The 15,826-nt window shown below is 48.8% G+C and overlaps 2 protein-coding genes across 2 annotated transcripts in view; one reads left to right on the plus strand and one right to left on the minus strand.

Moving 5' to 3' along the window:
* SMAP2 (small ArfGAP2) overlaps positions 1 to 8,519 on the plus strand; it is a 17,530-nt gene extending 9,011 nt beyond the window's left edge. The window contains exons 2-10 of the mRNA XM_026043308.1: positions 3,539 to 3,672; positions 4,047 to 4,132; positions 4,970 to 5,048; positions 5,423 to 5,509; positions 5,658 to 5,739; positions 6,041 to 6,141; positions 6,261 to 6,426; positions 6,702 to 7,024; positions 7,602 to 8,519. Of these exons, the coding sequence (XP_025899093.1) occupies positions 3,539 to 3,672; positions 4,047 to 4,132; positions 4,970 to 5,048; positions 5,423 to 5,509; positions 5,658 to 5,739; positions 6,041 to 6,141; positions 6,261 to 6,426; positions 6,702 to 7,024; positions 7,602 to 7,727 (1,184 nt within the window). The 3' untranslated portion in view covers positions 7,728 to 8,519. The remainder of the gene's footprint in view (positions 1 to 3,538; positions 3,673 to 4,046; positions 4,133 to 4,969; positions 5,049 to 5,422; positions 5,510 to 5,657; positions 5,740 to 6,040; positions 6,142 to 6,260; positions 6,427 to 6,701; positions 7,025 to 7,601) is intronic.
* Positions 8,520 to 13,936: 5,417 nt separating this feature from the next.
* The window catches only part of LOC112950859 (regulating synaptic membrane exocytosis protein 3-like), a 4,663-nt gene continuing 2,773 nt past the window's right edge, over positions 13,937 to 15,826 (minus strand). The window contains exon 4 of the mRNA XM_026043492.1: positions 13,937 to 14,025. Within this exon, the coding sequence (XP_025899277.1) occupies positions 13,937 to 14,025 (89 nt within the window). The remainder of the gene's footprint in view (positions 14,026 to 15,826) is intronic.

A 15,826-nucleotide genomic window follows, 5' to 3' on the forward strand; every position in this document is an offset into this window, starting at 1 on the left:
GGTCAATGGTCATGGGGCAATGGCCATGGCCATGGTCAATGGTCATGGGGCAATGGCCATGGCCATGGTCAATGGTCATGGGGCAATGGCCATGGTCAATGGGGGCAGCCCAGGGCTGGTAGGAGTGTGCCCATGTTTGGGCTGGTGCCTTTTCTCGTTGCATCTCCCCTGGCTTAACCTGGGCTCCGGCCTCATCTGTCTGAGTGGCAGCCTCCTCTGAAGAGACTGTCTTGCTTGGTATGGCCCTTGTGGCAAAAAGCACCAGTTCTGTCACCTTCCTCACTGCCCAAGGAGTCAAATGATGGTTTTAATGGGGAGAAAGCTGTGCTGTCTGCTCCTGTTGGCCCAGCTATTTGTCTTGCGTGGCTACTGACAGGCTACTGCTTGTTCTGCCAGTCACTGCCTCTTCAAACTGCTCTTTTTCCTCCTGTTTTCAGTCTTGCTGTGTCAACCCTGCGCTGCTATCTAGGCCAAGAGCTCCTCAGTGCAGCTGCTTATCTCAGTCTCCTTTTACACTGAAGGATGGTAGCTGTGTTTTGAGGGTTTATCACAGTCCTGGCGGGAAACAGGACTACCTAGGCTGAAGAAAGCAGCGGTTTCTAGCAGAAAGAATGGGATGCTCCCATCTTCCATGTGCGTTGCAGAAGCAGTTTGCCTAGGGGTTGCAATGCAGTGTTTTAGTCTCTTCAAGCATCCTGCTTGTGGCTGTAGAACCACAACTGTACTGGCAAGCAGACTGCGTAGTCCTGGGCTCCCTACCTTCCTCTTGGCTCTGCAGCCAGTGGAATCAACCTCCTGCTTCTGAGGTTGCCTCTCTGATCTGAACTCCTGTCTTGTGGTGCTTTTAGCACTGCAGGCACCTCCAAGCCCTGTGGGAAATGAGCATTAGTGAAGAGAACAGTGCTTGGCTGCCAGAGATCTGCTCTTATCACTAAACCAAGCGCTAGCTGCAAGAAGAATTTTTAAAAACCCACGTGTTTTAAAAACCTACATTCACATAATGAAAGATGCTTCAGTATGAGGGTCTTCCCTGCGCTCGCATCCACGAATCCCAGCATGGTGAGCTGCTGCTTTGATGCCCAGCCTTCTGGTTTCAGGTCCTGCACCGGGAATGAGGCAGTGCTGAGGCCGGGCGTGAGGCTGTCCTGCTGATGAGTCACTCTGCTGTCTGGTGCAGCAAGGTAGGAGGCTGCGGTGGCTCGAAGCAGCCCACACGACAAGCTAGCGAGCTGCTTACTACAGCCCTGGTGTAGCAGCTCGCTGGCTAGTAATCCTTTTGGTCCTCTGGAGGCTAAATATAGCCCGGAGTTTAAATCTAACCTTGAATCTCACGCTTAATCCTACCAGCGGTCTTTTAAGTCATAGCCTTCAGGAGCTGCTGGGAATGAGACCGGGTATATTTGGGAGAGGATGCCTCAAAATGAATCAAAGGGAGGGTCAGAGCGTCCAGCTCTATCCTGGATGTTAACACTTTGAGCAAACCACTTATTGGCATCCTCGCAGTGTGACCGGGCTGCTTGGGTGCTGCTCACGTGTACCTCTCTGCCCTGACTCACTCCTTCCCTTCCTCGAGCCTGGTGGATGTAATGCAGGAACTGCGGCATAGGCAAAACAGGCTGCAATTAAGCTCTTCCCTGAGAGCTGTGCTTAAGCTGGCAGGTGACTTTGAGCAGCCTCCTTGAGGTGGGAGTTTTAAGGGCCACATCTTCCAGGGATGAAACAGAAAGCAATGGCAGGACAGGCTAGGAAACTTGAGGCTTTTTGAACCATAAATAGCTTTTTTTTTTTTTTTTTTTTTTTTTTTTTTTTTTTAGTTGCAGTCGATACTTCTTGGGGGTAAGTTGGAAGTTGCCTGCCTTTACCTTGGAAGGGAACAGGCAGGACATGCTAGGGCATGTAGGGACTTGGGGAACTGAATGTCAGTCAGCTCGAAAGGCTGGAGGAAAATAAAACCTTCTGATTAGTAACTCGGACTTATTGTGACCACGACCTGCTGTGCTATTAGCATGGAAATTCCTCAGGATACTCTGGACTTTCCTGGTAAACAAGAGTTAACTGTTTCAAAAGCATCCAGCTTGCCTAGGAAATTCAGATGCAGTGCTGCTTTTTTAGGGCTTTGGAATCGCATATTCCCCCTCCTTCTCTTCCCACTGCAATCTCGCTTGCTTCAAGGCTTGCTATTTTAACTAGAGCAAGATAAGAGAAGAACAGCTCTGTGCCTTCCTCTGCAGTAATGCCCATAATCCCTGTAAAAAGGCTCCTACGGTTATTCTGCTCAAGTTAATGTTGCTGGAAACAGTAGTGCCAATGAGACGAGGAAGCTTGACTTCAACCCGGACCCAAAATATGGGTCTCTTGGACAGATGGAGGGAGACGGAGCGCTCTTTAGCTCTCTAATGAAGAGCTGTCATATCTGCTTTAATTAAAGCAAGCTGTTGAGCTCCAGAGCTGGAGTCTGTCAGGTCTCTTCTTCGGGGTATGGTTTAGCTTTGACTAATACGGTGTTTGGCTAGTTAAGAGTTCAGCCTAGGTAAACACGGGCAGCGAAATCCAAACTCTGATGGAAGGCGGCTATGTTAAATATGCACTTGGCTGGGAGCTCGAGCCAGATGATGTGTTTTAAAAACACGCTTGTTTTACACTGCAGCTGATCCTCCCAAAGCTGCTCTTCCTTCAGGGCTAGAGGGTTTTGGAAGCTGGAGCTTGGGATGGCCTGGTGGGAGGCTGGGAGCAGCGGCAGTGCAGCTGGGTGCCCACGGAGCCCTGCCATCCACCACAAATGCATTTCTGACCCATTTGCATCGAGTAAAAACCCCCTCAGCTTGCTGAACCTTTCCCTTGTATTTTTTTTTCCTGGCATGATCTCCCTTCTTCCGTACCTTGGGGCTCTCCTGCCTGTTTGCAAGCCGCATGCAAGCTGTGGGTTTGAGAAGAGCTGTGGAAACTGAAGAGTCAACTGTCTGGGTTGGGATCCCAACCTGGACCTCTGTTCCCTGACTGTTTTGGGGGGATGAGACTGCTGGATTTGAAGTGTTGGTGCCGCTCTCCTTCCTTCGCTTACTACCTGCCTGAGGTTAAATGAGAAGACTTGGTGATGTTGTCTTCCTGTCAAATGTGGGGTGTTTTATTCTGCTTGTCCTTGAGCAGTAGGGAATATTCTGAAGCTGATTCTTGGTTGGCACTATCGCAGTGGGAAGATGAAACACATCCTTTTTTAGAGCAGAAAAAAGACTTGTGTGGACATGACTGTCATGTCACACTCAGCAAGAGGAAATTGGGATTTTGTGGAGTCTTGGGTGTTCTGCATGGTTCTTTTTCTCCCTTTTCCCCTTGGAATTGTCTCTGTAGAGCTCAAAATGGGAGAGGGAGGGAATACAAATACTGTCTATAAAAACCACCTTGCTGCTGCCCAATTCCAAGGTCTAACCTGAGTGAGAATGTAAAAATCGTCAGTCCCAGTTCACTTGGTGCAGTTTCTCAGTTGTTCAAGGTAACTCCAGATTGACTCGCCAGTATGAAATGCCTGTGTCTCTTGCAGGGCCACGATGGGCATCCTGGAATATCGGTGTATTCATCTGTATTCGTTGTGCCGGGATCCACAGGAATCTAGGAGTTCATATATCCAGGGTAAAATCAGTCAATCTTGACCAGTGGACACAAGAACAGATACAGGTAACGTAGGCGGAAATGAGTAGTATTGTGGTTTTGGAAGAGCGAGGTTGGGAGGGAAAGTCCTAATTATCAATTTGACAACTGTCAGTGAATAAAGAACCTTCAGGCAAGTTTCTATAAAAATGCACAAAAAGCAGATCCTTCTTTAAGAAGGATTTGGCTGTTCCGAGGTCTAAATATACCCCCTTATCTAAGGGGTAGACTTTTACCAGAAACCAGAAAAATTCTGTTCTTCTCCAGGCCAGGCTTTAAAAGTCTGCACAGACCTCCTAGTTAACACACATAGACTCTTGGTTGGTAGCCTTGCATGCCAGTGTATGTAAAAGCTTTAATGTGTGTGAAAGAAGTGACTTAAGAATTCTTTTGCCTTGCAGTGCATGCAGGAGATGGGAAATGGAAAAGCGAATCGCCTTTACGAAGCCTACCTGCCAGAGAACTTCAGGAGACCTCAGACAGATCAGCATCCTTTCTTCTGCTGCTCCTGGGGAAACATGACAGCTTTTCAGCTTGTTGCTTAGTAGCTGCCCTCCTCGCATAGGAGGCTTCTCCGCATGTGCATCAGCTGTGCAAAGAAGTTCCTAGCTAGGCACCCTCTGAGCCCTGCTTGCTTTCCTGGAAGAGCTCAGAGGATTTGCTTGCAGGCTGTAAGGGTGGAGAACTGGAGCTTGATCGTGACAACTTGAAGCTAGTGCATGAGATGAACTATCAGCTTTTGAGCGAATGGAGCTGACTTTTAACTGCTGAGTATTTGAAATTCGCAGTGATGGCAGCTAGAAGGGCTCAGCTTTTCTGAAGAACAAAGCTGTAATTTCTTCCCTTGTTTACCAAAGGATTTCTAGATGCTCAGTGCAACGGGATTATAGTGATAGGGACATCACAGGAACACCTCATCCTTGCAGTGGCTCGTTAAGCTGCTGGCTGAGATGGACTTGCATGCACAGCTACAATTGCTCTGACCACTGCCTCTTACTATATGTGCCTGTGCTGCTGAAATAGGCTCTTAAGCAATGATCAAAGTAAATAGACAGCAAGGAGAGAGCTCAGTGCGAATTAAGCACTGCTTTTTGCTATAGCATTTCTTTATAGCACAGTCATCCCTGGAATAAAGGATGCAAAAACATTGTGTCCTGAAGAAGCAAACGCTGAGTAGCTACAGTAGTTGCATCAAACACTGAATTACTTCAAGAAAGTTAGTGCTAGAAGAGCCTATTCAGCTGCCATTAAGTTAGAGCCTGTGCCTTGGGGCTATGTAAGTTGTCCATTCTTGAATCATTTGTCCTTAATGAGCTTCTTGCAGAGCTGTGGAGGGCTTTATTCGAGATAAATATGAGAAGAAGAAATACATGGACCGAAGTATCGACATCAACGTATTTAGGGTTAGTTTCTAATAACCTGTGCAAAAGCTTACTTGCCTGTTAAATTGTAAGTCTGTGTTGCTGTCGTTCTATGAAAATAGTTTAAAATGTTTCTTTGGTTAGTGTCTAATCTCCAAGGCTGAGGAGATTCAGCTGTTTTGTAAATAGAATAATCGAGCTGGAAGGGAATTTGGAGGTCTTCTGCAAGGTTTGACTCCTTGTTCAGAGTAGAACTGCTTCCAAATACTATTTATTAAGTGCTGCAGGGCAGGTAATTTGCAAGGAGACTGAAACATCAACAAATGATTTTTGAGGCTTTTGGGTTAGTAACAGCAGCCCGTAAAGCTCTATGTGAACTTCTGAGGAGCTTTGACCTTTGTCTTTGTATTTTACAGAAAGAAAAGGATGATAAATGGAAAAGGAGTAATGAGCAAGTATCAGAAAGAAAACTGGAACCAATAATCTTTGAAAAAGTGAAAATGGTAAGACTGAAAGGCATGGTCACAGACCAGTTGCAGGGGCTTCTCTGGATCGGAATGGAGATAATTGGCTGAATATGGAAGCATGGTGGTTTTCCTTTGACCCCAAAATTTGAAATAAGAGCTCTTTTGTTTGTTTGTTTGTCCCTAGCCTCAAAAGAAAGAAGAAACTCAGTTCTCTAGAAAAAGTTCTCCTAAATCTACTGAACCGGTAGTGGACTTGCTAGGACTTGGTAAGCCTTATTGTACCCGTTACACTGACTTTATATACTGCCCTTGGTCTTGTGAATTCTGTGAGCTTTTGATGCTTAGTTTCCATGACAGGTGAATGACATGTGACAGGGATTACTAGTGTTTTTAATTGCTCTTGTGAAGCCCAAATACAGTTCTCAGCACTGCATCAGAGACATCAGTTTTACCTAATATTAGTGCAGTAGTTGAACAATATCTCTGCTGATTAAGTGATTTATTCATGTGTCACTTCAGTCTGAGGGCATTTGGGTGAAACACTTGCCATGGCTTTGTCTCTCCTAGATGCTCCTGTGGCAACCACCGTTCCAAATGGCAGGCCTAGCAGTTTAGAGAAGGATCTTGATCTCTTTGCATCCGTGGGATCAAACTCAGACTCCAGGAAGGTAAGTGGGCTGTGTCAGTGCTCGCCAAAGCTTAGCTTGGTGCCTGGGCAAGAGGAGAAGTAGCTCTACATGCTTGCCCTGAGTGCTGAATACCTCTGTTCTTGTGCTCTTTATCTCAGGTCACTGGTTCTATGCCTACGTCTGGAAGTGCTGGTTCTGTTCCTGAAAACTTGAATCTCTTCCCTGAGCCAGGAGGCAAAGGGGAGGAAGCAGGGAAGAAGCAACTCTCTAAAGACTCTATCCTCTCCTTGTATGGCTCTCAGACACCTCAGCTGCCTGCGCAAGGTAACGGATCTCGGAAAAGAGCACGCCAAGGACGGCACAGGAATTCCGCACACTAATTCAGACGGGTGGTTGTGCTGTGGACACAACCTACAGGCAAAGGTGTAGGTGTCGATAGAGGAAGGACTGTAGGTGGTCCTTGAGGACTAGCTAGGAGCATCGTGAGCAGCTCTAGTCAGCATGTCAGGGCCCAGTGAGCACCGTGGTAGCCTCTGGATCGAAGGGCAGCATTTCAGCCCCTAACGCTGAGTTCAGCAGTTCTCTTTCTCTGTTTTCAGGAGCGATGTTCATGGCTCCAGCGCAGGTGGCGTATCCTGCAGCAGCCTATACCGGCTTCCCGGGAGTAGCCCCTTCCAGCAGCATGATGGGTGGCATGATGGCCCCGTCGGTGGGAATGGTGGCGCAGCCTGGAGCTGCGGGGATGGTGGCTCCCATGGCCATACCCGCCGGCTACGTGGGGAACATGCAAGCGGCTGTCATTGGGGTGCCCAACGGGATGATGGCAGCGCAGCAGACGGGCTACGTAGCTGGCATGGCAGCGGTTCCACAGCCCGTTTACGGTGTGCAGCCAGCACAGCAGCTCCAGTGGAACATTGCCCAGGTGAGGGGGTGTCTTCTGCTGGCCAGAGGTGGGAGGAGGGCCGGGCAGGTGCATGTGGTTAAATCCAGCCTGATGCCTAGAGGCTTTAGTGCCTCTGTGAGCTCTCTGTTGTGGCTGTGTGAGGCCCGCTGATTCTGCACATCTTCAATGTGCTGGGATGATTTTTGTTCTCCACCAAGTCTCAGCTCAAGTGGAACACTCCTTTGGCTTGACCTAAACCAGAGCAGGCCTTGACTTCCCCGTGGTGATCTTAGTGCATCAAGGGATGCAAGGAAGCAGGAAAGCTTAACTCTCGCTTCACTTAAGTGAAGTTGAGCCATTGGCTGGGAGGTGGCAAGCCTGCAACCAGAAAGCAACCATGGTGTCCTCTATAAAAGCCATAATTCCACGTGAACTGGATTGACTTGGATGTTACTGTCAGGTCGTGTCTGCCTAGGCTAGGTTGTTAGGCCAGAGCTGAACCCGTTTAAGTGTTTTCTATAACTTATTGGGCAGCAGGTGTCTTGTCTAAGCTGACTGCTTTGGGCTGGCAGGGTCTCCCAGCTGCAACTTGACTTGTCTTCTCTCCCCTTCCCAGATGACCCAGCAGATGGCTGGGATGAGCTTCTATGGAGCTAATGGCGTGATGGGATATGGACAGTCGATGGGCGGAGGAAGTGCCCAGGGAAGCAATCAGTCCCTCAGCACTCAGATGTGGAAATAATCCCTTGCGTTGTGACCATGTTTTGCCTTCTGTTCTGTTCTTCAAAACTGCTCCATGAGGCATTCAGGGTTTTTCTTTCTGGCTGGCTGCCCGGCCTGAACCTCTTTCCATACCTGAGACCCATCTCTGCCTTTTTTTACTGTCAGACACGGTGAAACCTCAGTGACCAGAACATGAGCTCCCCTGTATTTAGCACAGTCAATGCACATCCTGGGGCGGACCCCCCCTCCTCGCACAAACCTCCACTAATGCTTCTGGGTAGCACTTAAGTGTCCTGCTGGGTGTCTTAGCGGAGGCGTGACGGAAGAATTTGGAAAATCCGGACTTAATACTGCCTGTAGCTTCAGGCCTTTTAGGAATCACTTCACCTCTAGGGTTAGCAGGGGTTTTGGTTAGCACAGGGGTGGAAATCTTGTTTGGTGCTGAGGAACCGGATTTTAACCCGAGCCCAGGGGCAAGCAAGCCTTGCTACCTCTTCCCTTCAGTGGAGTTGCGCAGAGCCGAGGCCGGGCTGTGCTCGGCTCGCCACCCTTCACTGGAACCAAAGTCATTCGGAAGAGACCCTCTCCCTGCCCGCCATGAGCAAGCAGGAGTCTCGCCCAGCGTGGGGGCAAGTGGTTCGGAATGGGAGACTTGCACTTCGGAGTGGCTTTTCCGTCTCATCTGTGGTATTGATGTATTTAAAAGCTTTTAACAAACTAACCAAGAGTTAACTTATCAAGGGCTGAGAGCCCGCTGCGAGTTTTCTTACACTTTTAAAATGACTATGACATCCTAATTTATACTTTTTCATATTTTTTTTTTGTTCCTGTGTAATGCTGGTACCTACCCCCCCGCCTCCCAGTTAGCTTTTGACATTTTAATTTGGGCATTTAACAAGAGGGTTGATCAGATTTCTTTGTTCATCTTCAGTAGAACATCTGCTTAAACTCATGAGCGTGAATGAGAAGTCAGACTTCCTCGGTCCACTTTATCCTGTGTATATGTAAATTCCCAAATAAAATATTGCAGTGCAAACTCAACTGACCTGTCCTGATTTCAAACAGCTTAATAGGGTGTGTTAAATGTACTGCACTCATGGCATGAGCTGTTGAGGTAAGGGAGTTGGAGTCTTGGTCTTCCCACCTTCCCCAACAGATCCGTTTGAGGGAGGAATTTTTTTCCCCACTCCAAGGTGGGACCTGGGGCTTTTGCCTTGGAAAAGCTCAACTCGAGCACAGAGAAGTTTTCAAGCTGGTTTTAATCATCTTCACTTGCTGCCCCAGTACTGTACATGCAGGTACAAGCCAATGGAAATGTGAATATTTTTTTTTCCTTCCTTGGGAAAACTGGCTAAGTATTTTACAAAATAGCGTGCACCCTCACAGCCATCAGTCCTGCTGCATATAAACCACAAAAATACAAGAGTTTTACATTAAGAAAGACCACACGCGCACACATACACGCACACACATATATAAAACATTACATAAGACAGGTATAAAACTGCCATTTGCTTCTTTAAATCTATTACCATTCTCAAGTATCCATCACAAGCCCATCCCCTTATCTCGAACCATGGAAATGGGGTGTGAAGAACTGCTAAGTTCACCCCTTTGTGGCATTTATTTTAAGGTGGAGTTGTTAAATTTATGAATCTGTCATCAAAGCCAAGTTTATTACAAAATATAAAATGTGTTGGCTAGTGAAGGTAGTCAGATGTGTTGGTTAGAAGATCTTCACTTTCAGAAGTGCTCAGTGGAGTTGTGTCAGTGCTCTGCAAGCTCTAACCGTGCTTTTCCCCTAGGTAATGGAGGTGTGCAGAAAGATGTCAGGTTGGGGTTTGCCACTTAAATGGCGAGATGTTTGTTACTCTTTTGGCGTAAAAGCTGAAGGTCCTTCTAAAGGTCCTTCTAAAGCTGAATTGGCAGCAGTGATTTATTCTTGTTCTGAAAATCTGACGCGTAGTTTGGGTGATAGACTTCTTTGGAGGGAGTTCTTTTCCAATGCTACCTGTTGGCTACTTTATTGATGTGAAATTGCACAGGTTTCTGTATAATTAAAACCTTGCACAGCTTTCATGTGCTGCACCCCTGGTGTTGTCCATCTGAAGCAACTACCTGTAGAAGAAAGACTGTGGTTAGAGGTGCTGAGCTTGCTGCAGGGCTCTGCTCACTGCCTGGCTCCTTCTCTGCTCTTGGAGCTCTGGGCAACTCTTCTTTGCCTCCGTGTGCTACTAACCATTCTCCTTTTAGTGCGCTAACATAGTTTGAAGGGCATTGGCTATGTTTATAGTAAAACCCCTCACGTACATCTTGTTGTGTAGGATGAACTGTTCCATTTAGGTGTTTCTTCAAACCAAAAGTTGCATGTGTGCTTAGGGCTTGTAATTTTTTTCTGGTCCTCTTTTCTGTTAGTGATCAGTTTGAAAGGCTTTAATTCTGCTACTCCACTAAAGGATGTTTCCAAGTTGAATCTATGCACTTGTTTACTTTTATAGCCAAGGTATAAACTTTTGAGATTAATGACAGATTCTTGAGGGCTGGACTGTACTTTAAATGGTCCAGATGCTTGCTCATACCTACATTTTGAGGTGGGGAGTAGGACAACATGATGGGGAAGATAATTTAACCGCATGAGAAGATCAAGCCCTTTTAAGAAAAGAAGGCCACCAACTTCAAAGTGCTAACGGGCGAGAGGGCGGCCGCAGCCGGAGGCCCTCTCTGCATCGAACCTCCTCCGACCACAGCAGCATCTCGGAGCAGCATCCGGGGCTCCGGCACGTACGGACGGACAGCGATCCCCTCGGGAAGTCACACCAGTGTTGTTCGTCCCGCCGCAGCGCTGCTCTCTGCTTCTGAGGCTCCGTTTTTGTCCTCATTGAAGGCATCAAACCTCAGTGAGAGCTGAGGGTCCCCAATGCACCCCCGAGCCCTCCCGCTGTGCCGCCCCTCGCGCCCCACGCATTCACCTCCGTGCTGGCCCTTTGCAGGAGGGAAGGGGAGGATCATCAGGGCAGCAGGACGTGAGACACCCTCGTGTCAAGCTAAGGGGGGCCGTGGGGAGGCTTGTTCATCTACCTGCTTTTAAAGGGAGGGATGGAAGAGGGGGGATGCGGGCGGCGTGACCGAGTCCCCCCTCCGTCCTGCTCTCCTGCCTCTTGCTCCTCTCGCCCTGCGGGTAGCGAGCGGCAGCTCGGGCGAGTGCTGCCCCAAGCAGAGGGGCAGCGGAGGGGAAACGCGCGCCCGCCGGCGTCGCTCTCCAGTGCACAGTTACCACCAAAATAAAAATAACCTGAATGTGCTAGAGCGCACGGAGCTCTGGCTCTTAAAAATATATTATATATATATACAAATACCAATAGTCGGCACTCCAGCCAGGCACAGTGGTCACACCAGCAGTTGCCCAGCTGCGCTCTTTGCTCCTAGGTGTGCGAGGCTCTGCTCTGGTGGCTGTGCCCCAGGCAAATGATCAGGGGTTAAAACAGTGTGACAGTGCTTCAAGCAGCAAGACAAGATACTTAGACCCTTTGCTGTGTGGTTTTTTTTTTACCATGTCTGCTCTTAAAAACCTAAAACTTCCCAAAATACGGGCTAGCTCACCTAATATGACTGACTAGGTAAGTGTTATTGTCACCTCTGGCCACTTGCTCTGTTCTGTATCCCCTATTTGTGTTACACGGGGCACATCTTTACCCCCCAACTCCCAAACATGCTTTATTGCAGAGAGTGTTCTCTCGTTTTTTTGTCGTTGGGGAGTCTTTTGTGCAGCCTCTAGCACAAAAACCCAACTCTTGCACGCTTAAAACCTTTGAAGGGTTGGAGGACTTTGCCGTGCTTTGTGAACATGAGAACAAAACCTTCCCCTTGAGACAGCTTGGCTAGAATCACATTGGAACAGGCCACGGTGCCTTTGGCATATTACGGGATGCAGACCTTGCTTTTACTTAAAGCTGACAGTAATTTTGCAAATCTGCCTTGAGAGACCCAAAAAGCTACAGGGAAGCAGAGCGCTTTCTTAATGTCTTTTCCCATCTGTGATGCAAAGCGCATTTAGACTTCGAATTCAACAAGCAAGGAGAGCAGCGGCTGAACGCTGTTCCTTGACCTTTAAAACGCAGTTCTTTTCCAAATCAGCAACAAAACGCACACCCTTAAGGAAGCTTACAGCTGTGCATTGCCCAAGCACTTCACATCATCTGTCTGAGTCGAGTGGAAGGAAGCAGAAGGTGAGTTACTTAAGCCTGAAAAAATCACCAGGGCTCTCTTTACAAACGGCCTTCTCTTGGTAAAGACCAAGCCCCTCCAATTCCATGCTACCGTTGAGTATTTTAAAGCCTGCTTAAACAAGCAAAGGTCGATAAATGCGTTGAATTCCTCTCTCACTGATGTGTACAAACACGTACAAATATCTGCTTGACTTCCCAAGCCTGTTGGCCGCCGAGAGCCGTTTTGTAAGACACTGACCAGAAGCGATTGCCTCTCAGCAAAGACGATCCTGCTCTGGCTCCTTTAGGTATTTATGTGCAGTCGAAGGAATCTGGCCGCGTCTGGAATCGCTTCCAGAGAAAAGAGTTCAGATGTGGAAAAGGTGGCCCTGGAGGGACTGGTCCACGGCATTTTCCAGCACAATGGCACGGGTTTGGTAATCGCACTGCTGCCTGCTGAGTTTTTCAGAATTACAGACACAGCTCTGCAAGCATCTCGTCCCCAAGCTTTCTGTGCGCTACACAGGTGATGCAGCAGGGATTAATTTCCAATTAAGCCCAGAAGCCTTGGCAAACTTCTGGTGCCCTAGAAAGCTTCAGTCACCCCAAATTTGGCAAAACAAGCCCTTCTCTGGCTTGCCTAAAACCCAGGGATCGTTTAGGCCTGTGCCTGGAAACCCCATAGTGTTTTCTGTGCTTGCTTGCAAGGCTGAGACTAAAACTCTGCTCAGAGTTTAAGGGCTTTTTAAATCTCATTTCAGGGCTGTTTTGACAAAATGCATCCCGTGGCTCATTTCTGGTGCTGCCTCAAGTGTGGCACTAACATAAGCCGCTCTAGTGCCAGCGGTGCCCTCCGCTCCATAAGCTCTTTTCTGTCTCAAGCAGGTGCTTCATCTTGCTGCCCACTCCTCGTAGGGCCCGAGTATTGGATATAAAACGGCCTGCAAAGCTGTTTCCCTTGAAACTAATCATTCTCTCTAGGGGAGAGTATCTGGAAAGTGGAATGGGTCTGAATTTCCTTTCCTGATGGAAGGGATTCAAGGAGGAGGAAGAGGAGGAAACCACCTAATGCGTAACGCCTAGTTAGCGCAGCCACTTATGCAAATCATATAATCCATAAAAGTGCCCTTTGCAATAAAACATTCCCCCAGAAAAAAAGACCTGGAGTCCAGAAGCTGTCGTTCTTCTGGGGTGTCGTTATGTAGAAAGCAACTTGGGTGTCCTGGCTCTTTCTCTTGTGATGTTTGAGGCAGGGAAACGTCTGACACGAGGTATCAGGCATCCCAAGAAGGAGGAGGAGCTGGAGTCACGCTGCAAACACAACCCGCTCCGGGCTTTGCCCGTTTCTTCTTTTCTTTCACCCAGAATTTTCTGGTGGGTCCAGGCCCGGCTGCTTCCCCGCGGACGTGAGCGCCGCCTCCCTGGCCGTTGCAGGTGGAGAAGCTGAAGTCTGGATGGGTTTGAGTTTGTCTAGTGACTAAGGGACCACCCTTGGCAGTAGTCAATGGGGCAGCTTCCCTTCCCTTCCTTTCCCTTCGGGAAGCAGGAAGGCTCCTTCCCAGGAAGCCACGTGTGAACACACGGAGAACCAGGGTGCAGTTTTCTTCAGACCTTAGTTGCATCGCTGTCTCCTAACGCATCATCACTTTATTGATGCTAGAAAAATAAAAATCAATAGAAAAGTCAAAATATTTGGGTTTTCTGTCTCCTGTGGAGCATTCCCGTAGGCAGGTGTAGTTCTTTTGCCTGGGTGCTGTTTCTCCAGCTAGCACAGCACTCGTGAGCCGCTCTAGGCTGCTGCCGTGGGACACGCGCCCAGCTCCGTGTTTTTGCCGGGCTTTAGGAGCCGGTCTAGGCTGCATCTCACGCACAGCATCCTGCTCTTGCAGTAAAGCAGCAATAAAGCCATGGAGCTCACCGGAGAAGGGCAGAGCAGCAAGCTGTGCTCTGGAAAGCAAAGCGAGTCGGACGCGTGTGTCAAATCCCGTTCCGAAAATACCCACGGAGCTCCCGTGCTTTGTCCTTACTGCTCTTCTGCTTCCCCTCGGACACGCTTCTCTTTCACGGCACAGGGAAAGGCAGACTGCTCTTCTTTCTGCTCAAGTCGAGTGGCTAAAGCAAAAGCAAATGATGTTATTTTGAAGGAGAAAAGAATCTTTTAAGATGCCTTATTTAAACCTCCAGCACGCCGGGGCGGGAAGGTTTAGCGCAAGTCGGGCTTTGTTGACCTGCTGTGACCACGGCGTGCTGCGGGAGGATCCTTATTCCCTGCCGGGAATCGGAATTCGGTAAACGTGACGATCCATCGTGGCCGTCCACTCCCTCCTCCGAGGTCGGCAGTGCTCCTGCTTCGGTGCAGCTCCAACGTACGGGACAACAGCCGACCCTCCTCGACGCGCTGTTGGTGGTGATGGTGACATCAGGCGGAACAACCACCGAGCGGCCGGGTGTTGCTTGACCCCCGGGGACAGCTCATCGCGACAGTCGCGTCCCTTCAGGTTTGTTGTTGGTCCTTTGTGGCAACAGGTCCCTGCTCCTTCCTCGCTCCTGCAGGACAACCCTGGCCAGGGTTTTGTGCTCTGTGCAGGGTGAAATTCTCTTCCTTGCCAATAAACAGCTCTTTAAAAAGCCCAGCTGTGCTGTCGGTTGATTTGTATTAAACACCGAAGGTCAGAGCCATCTGGTAGGTGCAAATTCCCCGTGAACCTTTTGTCCTCTTCCAGTCTCGTGACTGCTCATCTTTTGGTGTACGTTTTTATTTATTTATTTTTTTTTTTTCTCTTTTTGGAAACTGATCCTTCAGGACAGTCATTGTGTTAACTACACTTTATGAAGAAACCAGAGTTTCTAGTGGTGTCTCCCCTGAGTATTTTCAGCAAATTTCATTAGGCACCTTCAAAAAAAGCTCCCGCGATTCTTGGTTTTGCTACAAGAACTGGTTCCCCTGGGGAACCAAAATGCTGCTTTTAAAAACAAACAAACTCCACAAACAAACAAACAAATAAAAAAAGACCCCAAAACATTCATCCTGGCAACGAATTCGGAGCATCTAGTCCTTTGTAGTCTACCTCAGTCACCCCAATTCCAGATCAGCGCAAGATGCGAGTGAGATGGTCCCCTGTAGCGTTCCCACGAGACAAGAGCTTAGAGAGAGGTGCGGGAGCCGCCGCGGCGCAGCCAGAGCCTCTTTCCTGCCGGGAATTGCGGGATTCAAGCGGCGAGCACGGAGCCGTGGCACGCAGGTGCTCGAGGAGGACCGTGGCACCGCTCACCGCAGCCTCGCGGCTCCTTCGCGGCGCTGATCTTGCGCTTCCAAGCGAGGCCTCGGCGGCTCCGCTTGGGGTCTTGGCTTGGCCCCGTCGGCAGCGGCACCCGGAGCAGGGAGCCCGGGCTCCCTGAAATGCACCTTTTTCCTGCTCCCTCTCACTTTGGCAATGTCACTTGTCACAGGCTACATGCTACTTAAACAAAAAACCTAAAAATTAAAAATAAGGAGGGGAAACAGTCGCCAGAGCTGCTTGCTCGGCGGCGCGGGGGCCGTGTCGGAGAAGTAATGAACAGGAACTGACAGGCAGATGTTTCCTGGCACTACAAAGAGTCTCGGAGATATTGCAGAGTGAGTGTGTTGAGTTAGCACGTGGCAAGCTACATAAGAGAAGATGCTACATTCCTTTCAAAAAAAAAAAAAAAAAAAAACAGTGCTGAGTTGGATTTTCTTCTTTTTTTTCTGAGTTTTTCTTTCCCCTTCGTGAAGGTCCCTTGTTCTCGGGGGGCAAGGGGGAGCGGCGGCGGGCGCCGGGTCTCGCCGTGCGCTCGCCTCCTTCCTGCAGCCCTCGCTGCCGCTCGGGACGAGGGGAGAGCAGGAGAAGGAGATTCCAAATAAAAAAAGAAAAAAAATTAAAAAAAAAAAAAG

Source organism: Nothoprocta perdicaria, unplaced genomic scaffold (genome assembly GCF_003342845.1).
Source record: "Nothoprocta perdicaria isolate Ctin4 unplaced genomic scaffold, notPer1 scaffold_33, whole genome shotgun sequence".
NCBI lineage: Eukaryota > Metazoa > Chordata > Aves > Tinamiformes > Tinamidae > Nothoprocta > Nothoprocta perdicaria.